Source organism: Ambystoma mexicanum, chromosome 13, assembly GCF_040938575.1.
Source record: "Ambystoma mexicanum isolate Mex_15411 chromosome 13, UKY_AmexF1_1, whole genome shotgun sequence".
NCBI classification, from domain to species: Eukaryota; Metazoa; Chordata; class Amphibia; order Caudata; family Ambystomatidae; genus Ambystoma; species Ambystoma mexicanum.
In genome coordinates this window covers 799,572,161-799,592,252 of record NC_090938.1, presented here as the reverse complement: position 1 = coordinate 799,592,252, position 20,092 = coordinate 799,572,161, and the positions used below count along the sequence as shown (strand labels likewise).

The window sequence follows — 20,092 nt, the reverse complement described above, 5'->3', positions numbered from 1 at the left end:
TTTGTGATTCGTAAACCTGAGTTGCCAAAACCAACGGATGCAGGTAACTGTTCCAGAATTAGGAAAACCAGGCAAGTTAAGTTTTTACAGGTTCCTCTCCCAATGCTGCCACTCTAGGGGAAGCTCAGGGGGAGATCTTTGGCCAGACCACCACTGATTTTAGCCAGGCTAAGGAGAATTAAGGTTAGGAATTAACGCCTATACAACAAAATGGTGGGATGGGAGGGGGAGTTAGGAATAGGCAGGCAAACTCACCTCCCCCACCGCCCTTACTCTTGATTTCTTTAGCAACCTCAAGGGCTCCTGGATCTGCTGGACCACTTACATCTTGGACTGTGTCCGTTTGAGGTAGGTCCAGAGCCTGCAGGTACATAGGTCCTGCGGTTCTGGACCCTGATTGCAGTTCTGGAGACTGAACTGCTGGACACCTTAGGTACGACAGACTGAAGACCTTCAGGTAGCAGGAGACCACCCCAGGACACACGGAAGCCTTTTTGCAGCAGGAGTCCCGGTGATCAGGTGCCAGAAAGACTTGCTGGGTTAGTAACATATGCCTTGTGACTTAACAACACTACTTTCCTAGGGTGTATATCATGCATCTGGTATATATCAGGCCTACAAGAATCACACTTAAGAGAAATTAACTCTAGCTATGAACTGGATGGCATAATATTTTTGTTTGGAAAAACCACATGGTGACGCATGAAACATTACCATCAGTGTTCATATGCCTTTTATTTTAATTTTTATTGGAAGATTTAACACAGCAAAATCAAGCACAGCCATTGCTTTTTCAGTACATCGTGTTAGTCTAGACTTTTAACATGTTTCCCCTTCCCAACACCCCCAAACTCCCCCCTCCCCCCACATCGCCTCTTGATAGCTAAACTGTGGGCTTCATTATAACTATGCTGGTCCGGTAACAACGGTGCTGGTAAGCATACCGGCACCGTTGTTACCGGACCGGCACAGTACGACTCTGCGGGCGGGTGATGTTTGGAATTTTCGAACGGCCGAAATTCAGCCAAATCTCCAATTCAGGCTATTATTTACAGGCTTTTTGGACATTTCCTTAAGGGCCCACTGCTGCTCCATGAAATATGGGGGCAATCTTGTCCACTCCCCCTCTACCATTTCCATCCCGAACAACACCAGCAGAGGGTCTAGACTTCGTTCCACTCCATCCCAGGCTTTGATCTATCCCAGGGCCTCCTTCCAGAACTTTTGTACTTCCCCACATGCCCACCACATATGCCAATAAACCCCCTTTTGGCCGCATTTTCTCCAGCAGCGGGGTCTGTCTCTGGGAACATCTTATATAACCTTACTGGGTCCCACTGCCATCTGTACAGTAGCCTAATACCTTGTAACTTGTACTGACAGGCAATCGATGTTCTGTGTGCGTTTTCACATAACATTCTCCACAGGCCTGTATCCAGCTCTACTCTCATGTTCTTCTCCCACTTTTTTTTTACACTTCTATTTCTCCTCCTTGTGCAATTAGGGTCTGATACAGTTTCGATATTAATCCCTTTGTACCCCTGGCTGTACTTGGCACCGTTTCCGTGTCTGTCAACTCCCACTGTAGCTCCTCCTTCCATATGCCAGAAATTAGCACTCCCTTGAGTTACCAATATTTAAACACAGATTTTACCTATGCCCATACTCTCCTAGTTTTGTCACATCTATAAATCCCCTCCAACCCTTTGTCCCACCCTTTCCAATGCCGCCTTGAATCAGTCCTGAAATCTGGCATGATTCGGGATATTATCCCGTATCAGGAGGGGCCTGTATATGACTCATGGGGGACGGGCAGGTCGTGACTCCAACCATTTCCTTCTTAACCCGCCACAGGGCCAGAGTGGCCCAATAATTCAGTGAGCTTTTATCTTTCACGGAATTGCCATCTGTGGTGCCCAGAGCCATTCCCCAGTGTGACTGGTCTCCATTGGTAATTTTCGATGTTTACCCACTGTTTCTGCTGATCCATCCTATGGTAGGGGATCAGGGCCCTAAATTGGGCTGCCCTATAGTACACACCCATGTCTGGGAGCCCAATTACTCCTCTCTCCTTCGACTGCACCAGCACTCTTTACGAGACACTCTGCTTCTGCCCTTGCCATATAAATTTACTGATCCTCTTTTTTTTAGTTCCACAAAGTGGAGATCGGGCATCTCAATTGGGAGTGCCTAGTACAGGTACATGACTCGGGGAAGCAGCGTCATCTTTACGGCGTTCAGTCCGCCCAACCAATTATTGTAAGTTTCAACCATGTCTCTAGGTCCCCAAAGAGCCTGTGTAGTAGCAAGGGGATTGTTAAATTTGTATAACTTATCCAGGTCCTTTGGTATTTTAACCCCTAAATACTTTATAGATTCATCTTCTCTTGGGATCCCGAGGTCACTCCATTCCCTACTTTTCTCAACTGCTTCCCCTCCCAAGGGGAGGAGCACCGAATTGCTCACATTAACTCGGAATCCCGATACCCACCCATAGCCCTCCAGTATCCATAGGGCACTACGGACTGACATGGCTACGTCTGAGACGTACAGCAGAACATCTACATCCATGCTTATTTTATAGCTCTCCTCCCCCAGCTGATACCACTAATCAGGCCTTCCTTCCTCACCTTCATGCCCAGGGGCTCCATTGTCGGCGCAAAGAGAAGGGGTGATAGAGGCCAGCCCTGCCGAGTACCTCTGCTGAGTCTGATTGTTCTTGACATTTTTCCATTCACCACTATCCGTGCTGTGGGCTCGACATAGATCGCTCTGATAGCATGGCACATTCTGTGACCAAAGCTTATCTTCCGCAGCACCGCAAACAAAAAAGCCCACTCCACCTGATCAAAGCATCAAATTCAAATTCATCAGCATCAGGCCAGATGGGTGGGCAGGAGCCCAACCCCCAATGCTCTCCCTCGCCTGAAGCCCAACATGCCGAGACAGGGCGCAACACACACATCCGTGCTGGTGCCATCCTGAAACACAAATGGGGTAGCTAGATCCTACTGCCAACTGCTTCCCCAAGTGTATTTACTTTCATTTGTGAATATTTTGTGTGATTCCTGTGCCCGAACTCGGCGATCTCCACGAGGAGTTCACTCTAAAATGGCTGCTGCGCCGATTGTTGATCTGGTTGCCTAGCAACCGTAACGCCGAACGAAGCGAGCGTTCTATTGGCCTCAGAGCCAATTTCCACCTAATACATCACGCTGGAAGGCGTGAGCCGGCACTCCCCAAAGGGGCTAGTACCAGCCAGGTACATCTTATGCCTGCAGCGTTTGTCAGCAGCAGGCCAGTTGGGTGGGCAGGAGCCCAACCCCCGATGCTCTCCCTCATCTGAAGCCCAACACGCCGAGATAGGGTGCGACGCACACGTCCGTGCTAGTGCCATCCTGAAACACACATGGGGTAAGCAGATCCTACTGCCAACTGCTTCGCCAAGTGTATTTACCTTCATTTCTGATTATTTTGTGCAATTCCTGTGCCCGAACTCGGCGATCTCCACGAGGAGTTCACTCTAAAATGGCTGCTGCGCCGATTGTTGATCTGGTTGCCTAGCAACCGTGACGCCGAACGAAGCGAGCGTCCTATTGGCCTCAGAGCCAATTTCCACCTAATACATCACACCAGAAGGCGTGAGCCAGCACCCACCCTAAGGCACACATTACAAGGCAGAGGTATAATCCTGTCTTTGCCTGTCCATGCATGGCCGTCAAGCCATCTGCCAGAGACGCCGCAAATGTAACCATTGCCACGTCGTGTGAGTAATCATGAGGTTAGGTTGTTTCAACTTTAACTAGTACTATCCAGTCTCGCTCAATAACAATACTGTACTCTAAAGATCCCTGCGACTACTACTACAAACTTAATTGTCCCGCACACAGATGTGCAAGTCTGTGCACATTAAATTTCATGAGCTGAGCGCTGAATGCTCCATTACTGCCCATTATCCGGCTACATTGACTACACTACTTGGTGAACGGCCTACTGGAAACGTTGAACCATTACCCAGACAGTGTAACAATAGCCATTGTCCTTTGCCTACCGTAAACTCTTAGACATTGTTAGGCCCTACATAACTTAACAAATCTGCCCAGCTTGACTTGCATTTGTTATGACTCACTACCGACCACTGTCCCACCTTTCATGATTACCTAACGTGAAAGTCGTCCAACAACAGACTACGTTGTCTGTAACAGCCTATTTGTGATTTCTCATGCCAATGCAAAGTGGGACCAGCCTATTTGTGATTTTTCATGCTAGTGTAAAGTGGGACTAGCTTATTTGCGATTTTGCATGCCAATGCAAAGTGGGACTAGCCTATTTGCGATTTCTCATGCCAATGCAAAGAGGGACCAGCCTATTTGTGTTTTTTTATTCATGCTAGTGTAAAGTGGGACTGGCCTATTTGTGATTTCTCTGCCAATGCAAAGTGGGACTGGCCTATTTGTGATTTTTCACGCCAATGCAAAGTGGGACTAGCATATTTGTGATTTCTCATGCCAATGCAAAGTGGGAATAGCCTATTTGCGATTTCTCATGCCAATGCAAAGTGGGACTGGCCTATTTGTGATTTTTCATGCTAGTGTAAAGTGGGACTAACCTATTTGTGATTTCTCATGCCAGTGCAAAGTGGGACTAGCCTATTTGCGATTTCTCATGCCAATGCAAAGTGGGACTAGCCTATTTGCGATGTTTCATGCCAATGCAAAGGGGGACTAGCCTATTTGCGATGTTTCATGCCAATGCAAAGTGGGACTAGCATATTTGTGATTTCTCATGCCAATGCAAAGTGGGACCAGCCTATTTGTGAATTTTCATGCCAGGCCAAAGTGGGACTAGCCTATTTGTGAATTTTCATGCCAGCGCAAAGTGGGACCAGCCTATTTGTGATTTCTTATGCCAGTGCAAAGTGGGACTAGCCTATTTGTGATTTCTTATGCCAATGAAAAGTGGGACTAGCCTATTTGTGATTTTTCATGCCATTGCAAAGTGGAATAGCCTACCTTTCCTTAGTTGATCCCTACTATACCAAAACTGCTGGCCTACGCCTACTGCCACCACTTATCCAGTAGCATACACATAGATATCACTACAACTGAACTTTATTAGCACACTATGCTTTCCACCACCCTCTACCTATTGGCTATCATTACTATAATACCTTCAACTGCGTGTCGGTCTACCCAAAACACGCTGCAGACTAATACGATCAGCCACTCCCATCAAATAAGATCTCACCTGCCTAACGCCCCACCTAACGAGACTAGAACTAATGTGCCATGCAACCTCTTGCTCAGGAACCTCAAGTTACGCTCTAGACTACCTAAAATATACGAACCACTAGCTAGACACTCAACTAGCCACACCCTTCTCGATAGAAATGATCAGTATACCAAACCGAATACTAGTAACCTTAGCACTGCCCTCAACACAACTTTGAAACTTCCTAAACCTAATACTTGTCACACGATAATGTCCCACCCGCTCTAAGGAGCACTTATCAATGCAAGATCTCTAGTAGCACATGCTACAGAAATCGCTGACCTAATAGAATCCGGGAACTATGACTTTGTAGCTATAACCGAATCCTGGTTGCATCAGGCAGCAAGCCCAACCTTGATGATCGCTGTCCCAGATGACTACATCATCCTAAGAGAAGATGCAGCTAACACCTGTGGGGTAGCCATGAGACTAGTAGCTCATATATGTCAACTCCTGCGAATCCCTCTCTATAAAGCCACCTATTTCAGATTCACAAACTATCACTATACACCTAATTTACAGGCCGCCGGGCCCCATTGGCTCCTTTGAAGAGGACCTTTCCATGCTACTGTCAGACAACCTAAAAAACGCATCCCAGGTACTCTTATTAGGGGAAGTGAACTTAGGTTATAATGACCCCAAGAACACCCAAGCCACGACTATTGCTAATGTCCTCTCTGAACTGGATTCTCGCAAAATGTTACTCAGCCCACTCATGATAAGGGGAGAACTCTTGATTGGGTTTTCAACTACAACTGCAACATCAACATCACTACCATCAGCCCCCAAGTCTGGACCGACCATTCACTTATAGCCTTCACCAGTGACTCTAAAATCAACCAAGTCCATAACCATCCCATAGCACCCACTATGCCAACCAGAAATAAAAAGAACATAACCTCAGACAGACGCGTACCTCTCATACTCCCTACGTTAAACTCACTCCCAGAATCTCTGGATCAGTCTATTCTAGTAAATGAATTCAACCAAGTTGTATCAGAAGCCTTCAATACTATTGCCCCCTTAAAAATGAGGAGCAGTAAACCGAGAGCACACTTAAATGCGTGGTTTACACCACACCTTAAGTCATTGAGAAAAGAAAAATGGAAAAGTGAATCTTTATGGAGGTCCTCTCCATCTGAGATGAGTAAAGTGAACCTCATTTAAAAAAAAAAGTTTTGATTTGTAACGGCTGAATTAAATCAACCTTTCAAATATAAAAGATCATAAAACAGAAATAGCATTAAAACAAAATTAAACACTATCTATTAAACAAACAAGACTATCGATCATTAATAAACAAACATATAATCACAAGATAACACTATACATATCCCCCTGGATATAAATTAGTAATGAGTATACATGTGGTGCTCGCAAAATTACAGTATATATATCACCACTAAACAAACAACCCTTTTAGAAGAGGAGGTAACAACTCAAAATGATGAAAATAAATTCAACATAGTGCACTATTTAGATATCAATAAGATATCAATATGGTAGAAAGTAGGAGATTATTCAGCATGTCATAACGCTAGGTCATCTACTCCATCCTCCACTTTTAAGCTAGTCAAGAAATTGATAGTTGCTATTTGCAGGGGCATATTGCACGAACTTAGAATAGTAGACCAGGATTCCTGTTGTGCTACACTCTCCAAGTACTTGCACTGTTTAGTGAAAAAGATCTCTCACGTGCCGGAGAATACAGCACTCAGTAATCAAATGTGCTAAAGTTTCTCGAGTGTCACCATCTAAGCAGAAACGCCAGATGTTACTATGGGCCGGAAGAAGTCTGCACTTTGCTTGTATGTTGTTGGTAATCCAAAGGTTGAAGCGCAGACGTATGCTAGTACGAAGTTTAGATGAAGGAGAGCGTACCAAATATGGAGGCAGAGTGCAGACTTTCAAATGACATCCCCGTCATGGTAAGTTAAACGTATTTCCCTAGTTTTGATCCAATCTACCTGGTGGATCTTAAGCTTGGCTTTATCCGGATCACCGAGCAGTTGGTCGAGAGAGATCTCTGCTTCGGCTAAGATTTGATAGACTTTCTGAAGGCAGGTACTTATAAAGGTGTGACTCACTGAAAACATATACTGAGATAATATTTTCAAAATAACATTTATATCTGTTGATAACAAGCATTTCTTGAATAGGGAGCACAGTCCCCAGTTATAGTGCGCCTGGAGCGAAACCAGGCCAAGCTCATATCTGATCCAAGCCGCAAGTGTACATTGAGGCAGGTGTAATACATTCTGCCAAAATTTGGCCACCCACTTTATAAATTTAAAGGGAGAATCACTAGACAGTGTTTCCAAACCATACAGCAAAGATGGTACAATTTTCATGTTCCAGAAATGCCAAGCAGGCATGATCGAGAATGTTCCGTGTCTGTACATGATGATACGAACTTGGGAAGTAGCAGAGGCTAGTTTGGACTCCACATGCTCTAGATGACCCTGTGCCTTTTGTTTTGCCCTCAAAAATCATCCCCAGATAGTTATAGTATGGTACTACTGTAACTGGAGACTGGTTGATGGTCCCGACGTGAGCTTGCGGCCAAGAGCGCCTGGGCGAGTAGTTCACAATATGTGTTTTCACTATATTGATTTTTAACTCATTCTGCTGTATGTAACCATGAAAGGCATCTAGTAGGCTCTGAAGACCAATCTGGGTTTTTGAAATAAGAACAAGGTCATCCGCATACATTAAAGTTTGGATCGGGTGATTATTGAATTTGGGGGAATCTGACCATACATTAGTTAGTGATGCTCTAACGTCATGGATAAAGTAGTTAAAGATGGCAGAGGCCAACGAACAGGCCTGCTTCAAACCACGTTCAGTGAAGATATTTTTTGAGAGTAGACCATCCATAGTGATGTGAATTTGGATGGAAGTGTTTGAATGTAAGGAGTGGATGATATCATAGAGTGTAGATGGACAGTGATTCCCGCCGTAGTTTGGACACGAGTAAAAGACGGCGTGAGGATCTACAAGCACAAAGAAAACCTATTGCTTTTGCATTTGACATTGGGCTTTGATGGCATTGAGGGCAAATAAATTGATATTCGTGCCCATACCAGCCACAAAGCCAGTTTGATTAGTATCACGCTGATGAAATTTCATAGTCCAAGCATTAAAATCATGCAAAAGCAATTTGGTGAAGATCTTGCCAGGAGCATCCAAAAGCGCAATTGGCCGATAGTTTGAAGGGACGCTCCGGTCACCCTTTTTGAAAATGGGTATGATGATGGAGGTTTTCCAAGAAGGTGGAATGAGTTGCATATTTAATATGCCTCTGAAGATGGTTTCAAGAATATGTGCCCATTCATGGGGATTTGTTTTGAACATGATTGGATAACCCATCAGGCCCATGGCCCTGGAAGCACTAATCTTCAATATGAGAGCATAAATTGTATCATAGGAGGAATCCATCTGCCATGGTGATATAGATACTGGCTCATATTGAAGCTTTGCATATTGGGGGTTAGCATACAAAGCCGTGAAATGGATAATCCAATTTCCTTCTTGCACACCGTTAATTTGGGAATCACCTTGCTGATGATGGGTATGATTATTTAAAAGGTACCACATACCTGCAGAATTTTTGTTAGACATTGTAGTTGCCATGGCTTCACTATCTTGTTGATATATGTGAGCTCTCCGACCTTTTGACCAATTTTTGTACCTGCATTTGGCAATTTTAAGATCTTGCCAGTGGGTCGGAAGGGTGGAGGCAACAAGCTGTTTTTCAATTTTCCAGAACTCAGCTCTGATGCAATGGGTTTCAGGATGAAAGACGTGAGAGTGACTGATTTTATTGTGATATGGAACTGTAATTGTTTTAACAAAAGTGTGCAATAATTCTTGAGTACTGTGCTGGGTGTGCTGATAAGTAGTCAACCACGCTCTTAAACGTGTCTAATGATCTCGCATTCCAACGCACGCGAGAACCTGCTGAGTTTACAATGTGTTCAGACTGATGGAAGATTTTTTTATCTGACTGAGAAAAATTCCAGTCGAGCTGTAAGGTTAGAAGGCTAACTATACAATTGGTCTCTTACAGTTAGTGGTTTTACATTCTGAAAGAGACTATGATCAACATATATGTAGTCGATGATGCCTGGTGCTCAAACCGCGATGCCACGTATAATGCGGAGGCGAATCACCCGGTACTGCACATAAACCATATGAAAGTTGCGTTCGCCCATAAAAGTGGTCCATTTACGCAGTGTTTGGTTATGGCGCTTCTCATTCCAACAATCAAGATTGAGGTCACCCACAATGACAGTGTGGGTGATCACAGAATTCCAGAGTATAGTATGAAAAATAGTAGTTCAACCAGAATAGAAAACCTCATCAGACATAGCCAAAACGTTGCGATAAATGTTAACCAGAGCAAATGACTTGGCATTATTAGTCATTTCGACAAGCTGGATATGGGCACCCACAGAAGCCCAAGGCGTGATGGCTAAGCCCGACTTGATGTTGACAGCCACAACAAGGCCACAGGACGGTCTCCCTCCACTGGGGACAGCCGGGATCATAGTAAGCTCATAATAGTCCCATAGTGAAGGAGTGGTCAGCCATGTTTCTTGAAGGGCTATGATATGGTACAGAGGAGGCGTATCTTTGAATAATGAGTGGAGGTGAGCATGGCCTCTGGTGTTCCAGCTTACAATTGTTCAAATTGAAGTGGCAATACAGATTAATGGTTAATGGTGCAAACTTGGGGTTCTTGAGATGTCTCGGCTTTCTCTGTTGGTGCCCTGATAGATGTTAGGTTTCGTTTTGGAAATTTGAGATCTTACAGGTACACACTCCGGATCCTCTGCTAATAAAAAGCCCATATCAAAAAGTTGCATTTTGCAGCGCCAGATGGATTGCCGAACCACTCCTAAGGGGATCCATGGTCTGACTACCGAGTCAGTACATTCAGTCACAAATTCAATTTGGTCAATAACTAGTGTGGATATGTTATGCAGCTCTTCTATGTCGTCAAAAATATTTAAAACGCTCTGACGGTTTAAGTCATATACTGGGAAGTTTCCCTCCCTGTACTTTAGAATGAATGTATGAAAGCTAGCTCGATGGGGATGCAAATGTCGGAAGGCTGCTGATAGTGCTTACAAGGCGTCTATTTCAATTGGGCAGCTGCTCCATATGTCTTTGGTGCCCGATGATCCTCAGACCAAGATGTAGCCTTAGTTCCAGGAAATGTGTCTGGTGAATGGCATAGGCGAGAATCTGCCGCGCACCGAGAGGAGACAACAGAAGCAGTCTGAGGCTCTGCAGATTTATGGAGCACTCTTGCAAAGTTTGCCGGCAGGTATTAGTCAACTCTCATTTTGAGTTCCTCCACAGCAACTTGTGATATGCATGATTCAGCAGGGAGCCTGGAAGCAGCCTGAGGGGCAAAGGGCACTGATCTCGTGGCGGACAGGAATCCACACATGATTGGAGTAGCTTTCTCTACTTCCTGAGTGGACTGACTTACGAGCCCATGCAGCTTTACAACTAAAGGAACATGTGCAGAGTAGGTAAAGGCAATAGGTTGTGTGGGCTCAAATGCCTGATCAGCCACAAGGGCAGCATCCCTTGTCTGTTGTAACGTGTGTATCAAGTGGGTGAGGGGAGAAAGAGTTGCCCAACTGTGGGGTGTTGCTAGAAGCGCCAGTGAAAGGAGCAGACTGAGGGGTACTCAAGGCTCCCATTGGCAGATCAGCTTGATTTGCTGTAGGCACGGTCCCGGTAACCGGGACTGAGTGTGAAATGGATGTTTTTCCAAGGGCTTTGAAAAAGCATTGAGTGTGGTTTTGGAATGTTTTGGACCCGCCATATTCTTAGTTTTTTTTTATAAGGGAAAGCAGTCTCTTTTTCGTGAATTTAGGATTTCTAGATTTAAGCTGCTGTTAGTGACCATGTCCTAGGCGAGGTGAATCATTGCCTGTGTTGTCCTCATGTGCAACCGGAATGACCACAGAGCCATTAGGAGCAAAGTGGTTAACACTTGGTTTAGGTATAGACAACGCGGAGGGCAAGTGTGCCAATGGGCGAATGATGCCAAAAATTGCTGGTAGTAGGCATGGCGCAATGACCGGAGCACCTACAGCCACTGAGACCTGTACAGGCTCATCAACATTTTGATCCTCAAGACACACAACAGATTGACACAGCACCTCGGATACAGAGTTATCCTGTCCCTAATTGCCCATTTCATTAGTTCCTCAAATTGGGTTGACTGATAAGTTAATTTGGAGTCTAGCGATTCAAATAATTTGCACAAACTAAAAATAGCAGTGTTAATAGCTGTAAGGGCGGGTTGAATCATAAGTAAGTGATGTAACAAGTTATCGGTCGGGGGCAGTTTGGTCGGGCGGGGAGTGGGAAGAACAAAAGACTAAAGCATTGGATTAGAATCGGCTGCAAAGGCTGAAAGGGCACCGATTGTGAGCTAAGTGAAACATCTACCTCCCTCAGGGGAATAGGGGACTCGCACTGACTCGCATGAATGGAAATGGCAGAATGATCAGGATGCAAGTGCGGGAAGTCAATGGGCGAGATAGTAATATCCAAGATAGGAGGAGCCGGGCAGTTTTTAGTGGAGGCTAACATGATAACATCAGATAGGGGCTGGGGATTCACAGCGGCGTACAAAAGGAGTCATGAAAACTTCCAACAGTCAATGTTGAGGGTGTACGTCCACTGGAGGAGGAGGGGGTGGGAGAGGACTTGTACATTAAATGGAAACTTGGATTGTGTACTGGTCGAAGGGGCTCTGGGCGTAAATGAGGTGGCAGAGTAGAAGGTATGAGGAAGTATGCCAGGGCTATGAGCGGTTTCTCTTGAAAGCACTGGCAACATTGGAAGCAAGAGTGGGGCAATGGTCGGCATATTTGAGGTTAATTTGTACGCCGCAAATGCCATCACTGTTAATAGACAAATACACTGTAAATTGCAATGTGGATAGAGATTTAAAACCACAAAATGTGGGTACCTTATCCCCAATTGTATGGACAAATGTGAAGACTATGCAGTGAAGACAAACAATGCCACGTGCCTGTGACTGCACAGCTGCTTGGCCAAGCGGTACTCACACGGTACTCCCACGTGTGTGCGCATGCGCTGTGTGCAAGCGTGCTCGTGTTATAGGAGTAAGCCTGGCAATGGGGGCGTGCTCACTGCCGAGTCTAACAGACAAAGAGAAAATACGAATCAATCACAGAAAATAACAGGGCTCGCTGGTGACTGGGGGTGGGGCATTGGGCTGGGGGTGGGGGGCCAGAGACTGAAGCAAGAGTCCTCGTAATATGAGTCCAGGAGAAGGTGTTCCAATCACCTTAGCAACCAGCAAAAAGTTCTGTGTCCGTGTCGTTCCGTAGCAATGCAGCAGCGAAGGCGGGTACCAGCAAGTGAGCAGCGTGATGCGGCCAAGCAATACTCACACGGTACTCCCACGTGTGCGTGTGTGTTGTGCGTGCTCGTGTTATAGGAGTAAGCCTGGCAACGGGGGCGTGTTCACCGCCGAGTCTGTAACAGACAGACAGAGAAAATACAAATCAATCACAGAAAATAACAGGGCTCGCTGGAGCTGGTGACTGGGGGGGTGGGGCAGAGGGCTGGGGGTGGAGGGCCGGAGACTGAAGCAAGAGTCCTCATAATATGAGTCCAGGAGAAGGTGTTCCAATCATTTTAGCAACCAGCAAAAAGTTCTGTGTTGTTCCGTAGCAATGCAGCAGCGAAGGCAGGAACCAGCAAGTGAGCAGCGTGATGCGGCCAAGCGGTACTCACACGGTACTCCCACGTGTGCGCCTCATTAATATCTCCACCAAATACAAAAATGAAATACGATGAGCAAAAAAAAGAAAGTTTTGACAACAGGATACTACAGGCTAAATCAGGGACAAAGGAACTATTCGCTATATTAAAGCAATTAGAAAACCCCATCACGGCGACTGATAATTGTCAAAGACAAAACATGGTGTGCTGATATACAGAAAACACTTACTGGCGAAATTGCCACGCTCCAAGTAAAAATCACCAACAAAAAAAAATAAATGTACTATTATCTTCTACCCAACCTAGAAATGAAATGACCACACCTAAACCAGAACTTCGTTTGAATTTTACCAAAACGACAATAATAGAAATTGATAAAATCATACTCTCTCAAGTCCTCCAACTGCCGAGGAGACCAATGCACTGCCCAAATTATAAAGGACGCAGCAAGAGATCTCTCACCCTTTATCTCGAAGCTTATTAACACGTCATTTACTTCAGGCACTTTCCCAGGTAATCTCAAGGAATCTTGGGTCCTTCCCCTTCTAAAGAAACAAACACTTGACCCTGCTATAGCAACAAATTACAGACCCATTACAACAGTGCCATTCCTCCTCGATATTAGACAGGGTGGCATACTTGCAGATTCAGCGCTTCTTGGAACAGAACAAACTCCTGGGTACCTGGCAATCAGGTTTCAGACCTCAGCACTGAAACGGCACTAATTGATCTCAAGGCCCAAGTTGACGAGCTGAGCGATCAGGGCAAATGTGCCTTATTACTCCTCCTAGATCTCGCAGCACCGTTTGACTTGGTGGCCCACACTGTCCTTTGAAACCACCTAGAATCGGCAACACACTTCTCACAACATCAGCATTCCATAGCATGGATCCAATCCTTTTTGAGCGAAAGAACGATGAGTCTTCTCCACCTCAGAAGCAGCTGATCCGATCCCCATTACTTGTGGTGTCCCCCAGGGCTCCTGTGTCTCTCCCACCTATGCTAGTGGTCTAGTGGATTTGGTGTATGTGTGTACAATATGATAAATACCTTCTGGCTATATGTTCACATCCCAGGGGTACTAATCTCACTTATTTCCTATGTAAGTAAGGCATGTATCAAAAAGTAAGACGGACACAAGTGATCACAGTACAAGGGTGTTTTTTGAACTTCAATTGGGTTTGGAAAACACCTATCTAATCCTAAATCTAAAGATGGGAGCAAGCTACGACCATCGAATAATACTGCAATCCTAATCGAGCCCTGTCAAAATAAAAGGGCCTATACTAATAAACCTATTGCCAACCCTAACTTCTAAATACAAATAGTGTGGGAAAAAATGTTATACAAAAGAAGAGTTCAAGAAATTATATGTCCGGATATCTTTGCCATTGGCTCCCATTCCCCACGTTTTTAGCACGGGACAAGACGGCACACTCGAGCTTAGCACACTTTCTGGTTTCTTTAGTACTAGGATGCAGTTCAAAACCTCAGCCTCAGGGCCTTCTGTGCCAAAGTCTCTGTGCCATTCAAAGTCTCTTATTCCAGGGGGCCTGATGCGACAAAGATTAAAGTTCCTTCCATCTTAGGATTTCACATGTACACAATTTCTCAGGCGATTCACGATTCACCTCTGGTTCCCCTCCACCGGGCTCACACCCACTTTAACACAATGGTCTCAGGATTTTCACATATCCAATTTCTCAGGTGGTTCACTGTTCACCCTGGGTCCCGTTCTGCCGTGCTCAGACCCACCTTAACACAAAGACCTTCAATGAGTCTTCCTTGCTGGGCTTTGGCCAATGTATCTACTTTCCAAACTTTGTTTACTTCATCAAGATCGAAGATTTTCGATTGTGCGCTGGATTCTGCTCGACCCGTCGCAGGACCACTTCGATTCACAATTCTTTGTAGACGTATAACTCTTTCAACTTTCACTTCTCAGCGGGATACCTTACCAAGACCTTCGACTGAGCACCCACACGGTGCCGGTCTACTCTGTGAAAGGTATTGTGTCTTGGTTTCAAAGTTCAATCACTCATCAGCAGTTTGAATATACTTGCGTCTTTTATCACACGTTTTAACAATGTTTGTTCCAGCGCTCGCCATACAATGTTGCTGCTTTCAACCTTGGCTTCAACACAGACCGGTCTTGTATCGGTCTCCCCAACTCACTGGCTGTGTTGATTTCACTGACGCTGCTTTGTTCTTGGAGCCAAGGATGGCACTACAGTGGCTGGTTATGCTCCCCGCCTTGATTATTGACGTGGGAGGGCCCCAGGTATCTCCAACACACAATGCAGGATTCTTCCGCCTGGTTTCCTGGTCTTGCGCTTTCTATTCTCAAGGTTCCTGGAAAATAACGGTTCCTTGTCGAAAAGGTCATGGGAACTACCCTCCTTGGGATCCCCTTTTTGTTTTGCTGTCTTTCCCCTCTCATTCAGGTGCTGTCTCGAAACTGCTGTTTCCTCTTGTGCTTTACCTCTCTGAGTGTGCTCTCGTGCTCCGCCTTTTATCCGCATGGGGAAGCTTAGTGGGAGTCAGGTGTGTGTGATGGTCAGTAATTGCCTGACCATTGCATTGAGACATGTCGGGTATACAGCTCGGGTGTTAGTCTGTTTTCTCTCATAGCGGGCTGTCGTGAGGAAGTGTTCATGTTGAAGGGGGCGGGGGTAGAGTTCCTTAAGTATCCTACCGGTAGGATGGGATAAAGGTGTTACAGGGAAGGGGATACCACCTCTCACCATTCGGTGTCCCACTCCCCTAAGACCCCTCACCCAGGTGATCCTCCCGCACTGGTCCACCCCTAGGAACTGGATCCAAAAGCAATGGCGGTGTCCTGGCCACCTAGATGACAGATCCCCAGGGACTAGTGGGTGAGACACCTTCTGGTTTCTCACACTACCAAGAGGTCAGATCCATTTTTTGTTTGAAGCATACACACTAATTTTATGTTTTTATTTTATTCAATAGAGGCATCTTATTTTGTTGTTGAATGCAAATTCTCTGCTAATAGGGAAAGTGAACTGGATTGGAGGGTTGATAAAGTTCTGTGGGGGGGTGGATTAGAGGCATTGTCTCTATTCTAGACTTCCATCTCAGAGTTGCAGGTAAGCGACTGTGACCGCCTCCCCTTTGGTCCCCTCTCCCCCATCTTTCAACCTTCTTTCCTAGTTGTTTCTTTGCATTTTTCGCACCTCTGCACTCTTTCTCCCCCTACTGTCCTGTTTCTTCTCTCTCATGTTTCTTACGTTCACTGCCCCCATTGGCTGCCAACCTTGCCTCTTCAAGGGTCTGGCTTCCTGAAGGCCCACCTGCATTCCACTTCCATCTCAGAGTTGCAGGTGAGCAGAAGTGTCCCTCTTCCCTTGTGTCCCCTCTCCCCATTCTTTCATCCTTCTTTTCTGGCTGTCTGTTTGCATTGTTCCGTGCCCCTGTGCTCTTTCTCCCCTTCCTGCCCTGTTTTTTCTCTCACCTGTTTCTTTTGTTCCCCCTACTCCCCTCCATTGGCTGTCAACCTGGCCTCTGCGAGGGTATGGCTTCCTGCAGGCCCACCTGCACTCCACTTCCATCTCAGAGTTGCAGGTGAGCAGCAGTGACCCTCTTCCCTTGTGTCCCCTCTCCCCATTCTTTCATCCTTCTTTTCTGGCTGTCTGTTTGCATTCTTTATGCCCCCGCGCTTTTCCTCTCCCCTTCCCCCATTGGCTGCCAAGCTCCTCATTAGTACAGCTCCTAGGGCAGCCACACTGCCTGTGCACCCCCCGTCTGTGATGGACCTGAGGCAGAGGACAGCTCCTGCAGATGCGGCTCCCGATAGTGTTTGCCGGTGTCAACTGGAGAAGCAAGAAGTCAGCAGCGACTGACGAGGTAAATGTGATTCGGGCAGGGGGGCGCAGCAATCACTGCACCCCACCAAACTGCCCAGCCTCTCTTATTACTCCTATCTCACTTAGTTAACTACCACCCTAAAGCTTGCATACAGATACTGTGTTAGCCTCCCACATCTAAGCAGACGGTGTAGCTTGGCCACCTCTCACATCTAGGTGAACTGTGTTTTAACTGTGAATTGGCAATATCGAACATCTGGACCCAGCAGGGAGAACAAACATTGCAGCTCCTCTTTGGGCTACCACGCCGTTCCTTTTACCAGCGACTTTTAGTCTGATGCACATGATCTGTGATGGTGTGGTGGTCATATCTTGCCCTAGAGCCATTATGTCAGTTAAGCATTCTGGATAACGCCTGTAACTACCCACCTGCCCCATCACCTAATTATCTTGCTCACCCAGGCACGCGGCCTACCTATGCCTGTTAGCCATAGTCAGCATTTACCTCACTTGTGCGGGGTATCCATCCTGAAACCAGCCTCATTGTCTATGGTAACCACACTTTGCATCATGACAATTTTGTTAGTCAGCCACAGTTTGTCGCCTGCATATACCCATTCTCATTTAACAACTGTTGCTCCATATGCACTCAGAGTTGTTAACTGTGTTGCCTAGCCATGTATCACATCTAGGAGAACTGTTGAAAATAGCTCACATCTAGGTGGACTGTACTCTAATTGTGTTAGCTAGTCCAGACTGAAATGTGATTATTAGCTTGCGTCAAATCTAGACAGAAATGTGCATGTCAGCTTGCGTCACATCTACACAGAATTGTGATTATTAGCTTTCGTCGCACATAGATGGAATTGTGAATATTAGCTTATATCGCATCTCGACAGGAATGTGAATATTAGCTTGCGTCACGTCCGGATGGAATTGTAGATATCATTATGCGTCCTGTCTAGATAGTAATGTTTTTAACCAACCCTTCTAATAAAGAAACTCATCCCTCTGCATACACCTCTCAAATCCTGAACTAAACACAACCATACCTCTAAAGCACAACAACCCGCATGCACTTCACTACACTGCAACAACAAAACAGAACACACATAGCCTCGCACAACAGCACATGAAGGCTACCAACCGATAAATACACTTAAGCTCAGTGAACGGTGTAAACCGAACTGAAGCTGCCAACAGCACATCACAGTTCTCCTGCTCTTTCTCCCGCTCAGTCCTTCTATTTTACCCTACCCTCTTACCATTCAGAGCTGCCAGGGGACCACTCCGGTGGTGACAATGTGCAGTATAAATATCCTTTAACATTACTATTTTTGTTTTCTGTGTCTGTTTCTCTACTGCAAAAATCTATAAAGGCATTTAAAAAAAAGCACCACAATAAAGAAGGGGGAAAGAACTATGTGATGGGCATTTTGATGAAAAGTATCCTAGATTGACTTTTAAAGAGGTTGCATGCCAGAGTGTGCTGCTGTAGTTACTTAAGAAGTAGTTCACACATCTATGATCCTTGTTCCTCCCTGATGGGATCGCTTGACGTGGTATGTCCTTCCTTTCCCGTTGCATTTATCTGCAGATTTATATCCGGGAAGGAGATAAAGAAAAAGAAGTGCCTCTTCGGCCTGCACAGCCGGATCCCACCGCCGGTCCCGCAGCACCTGCAGGCAGATGCCAGCCCTGAGTCGGTCACAGAGGATGATCAGAGCCCGGAAGAATTCACATCCTCGCCTTGCAGAAGGTTCGCACATTCTGTTCTTGGGCCGCAAAACCTTATGGAACTATTTAGTGGTTAATGAGTGTGAGCAGTTTGCTTGTGTTTGTTTGTTTGTGTGTGTATATGTGTGTGTGTGTGTGTGTGTGTCTCAGCATGTGCAGATATGGAAGATTTTCAGGTCCCTGAAGCTCCCAGCGCGCCCTTTTCCTAATAGTAGGGTTACACACTGCTGCATGCCGATACTTGTTGTTATGGTGACCCTCTTGGATTGGAACATTCGGTAATGGAGAGATGGAGAGGGCAGGGGGTGATTCTCCATCTGTTCACCAATATGCTTTCTTGCTTCTTGACTATGTTTCCTCATAGCAGATATCTGGGCCTCCTGGCAGAGTATCTTCCATATCCTACTACTGTACAACACTTACATGTGGCTGCAGTAACCTGCACATGTTGCACAGGAAAGAGTAAAGACCCCTTTCTGTTGGAAGTTGATTAGGCTGGAACATCCCTCTGTTTGTTCTGTGTGGTATGTGTGGAGTTTGGCTTCTCCTAGGGCCAGAGAGCAGGATTTAGAGGGCAGCCATGCACGCTGCTTCTGTTCTGGTAGGGAAGGAGGAGAAAGTCTTGCCACCACCTTGACTTGCACATCTTGCACCTTTTAACCTTGTACGCAATCAGTCTAGTGTAAGGTACTCCTAGCTTGGTGTCCTCCGTCATCTAGAGCCCACCCGCTCCAGAGATTTTCAAGTGCTGTCTAGGAGCTGATGGGTTGTGCTCCCTGAACTGGCAAAGCCATGGTGGCTATACATGTGCACATGGAGGCGGTGTGATGCTGCCTGCCACTCCTGAGTTTACATGTTATGCAAATGTGCAGGAACTCTGTGTCCACGAACAAAGGTGTAACTGTCAACCCTTTTAGGTCTGCAATATATCGCCACCATTCAAAAAGAAAATGATCTGGGGAATGTACAAATCTGTCTGTAGGAATCCGGCATCTGTGTGATCTGGACCTGCAAACTATTGAGGTTTATTCTAGTCTTGATGCAGGAGGGGAGGGGCCCACTGCCCCGCCTGGGTTTATGGATAGGCACACATACTATCTACAAACCTTTGAGCGTCTCTTGGGGTTATAAGATGTTAGCTGTATATTGATTGCCTGTCCAAGGGCAGAAAGCATCTGTCTCTATCTCCCTGTGCTTAGACCCTGTGTTGGTGCACAAATGCTGTGTGGGTGCGGAGGTTGTGAGGGTGTCCACCCTCCTTGTTCTGCAGTAAAGTGAGATGCACATGTACTGTCTATGCACAGAATGTGTAAGGGCCAGGTTAAGACTGAATTAAGGTGTCTTTTCCTGGGTTCTCCTGGGCTCCTAGATGCTCAAGTGCTGTCTGTCCAGGAGCAGAGTGGAATTTGTATCCAACTCTTTGTACACTGATTTGTGGGTCCCCCTGGCCAATGTTATGTATGTTGACACATACA

The 20,092-nt window shown here is 45.9% G+C and overlaps 1 protein-coding gene across 7 annotated transcripts in view; it reads left to right on the top strand.

Annotated features, from left to right (window-relative positions):
• PHF1 (PHD finger protein 1) overlaps positions 1–20,092 on the top strand; it is a 706,671-nt gene that overhangs the window by 501,021 nt on the left and 185,558 nt on the right. For all 7 annotated transcript variants that reach the window (XR_011283212.1, XM_069635206.1, XM_069635209.1 and 4 more), the window contains exon 11: positions 18,478–18,639. Coding sequence is in view for 6 of the 7 variants with exons in the window: in XM_069635206.1 (XP_069491307.1) it covers positions 18,478–18,639 (162 nt within the window). In the remaining variant the exon portion in view is untranslated. The remainder of the gene's footprint in view (positions 1–18,477; positions 18,640–20,092) is intronic.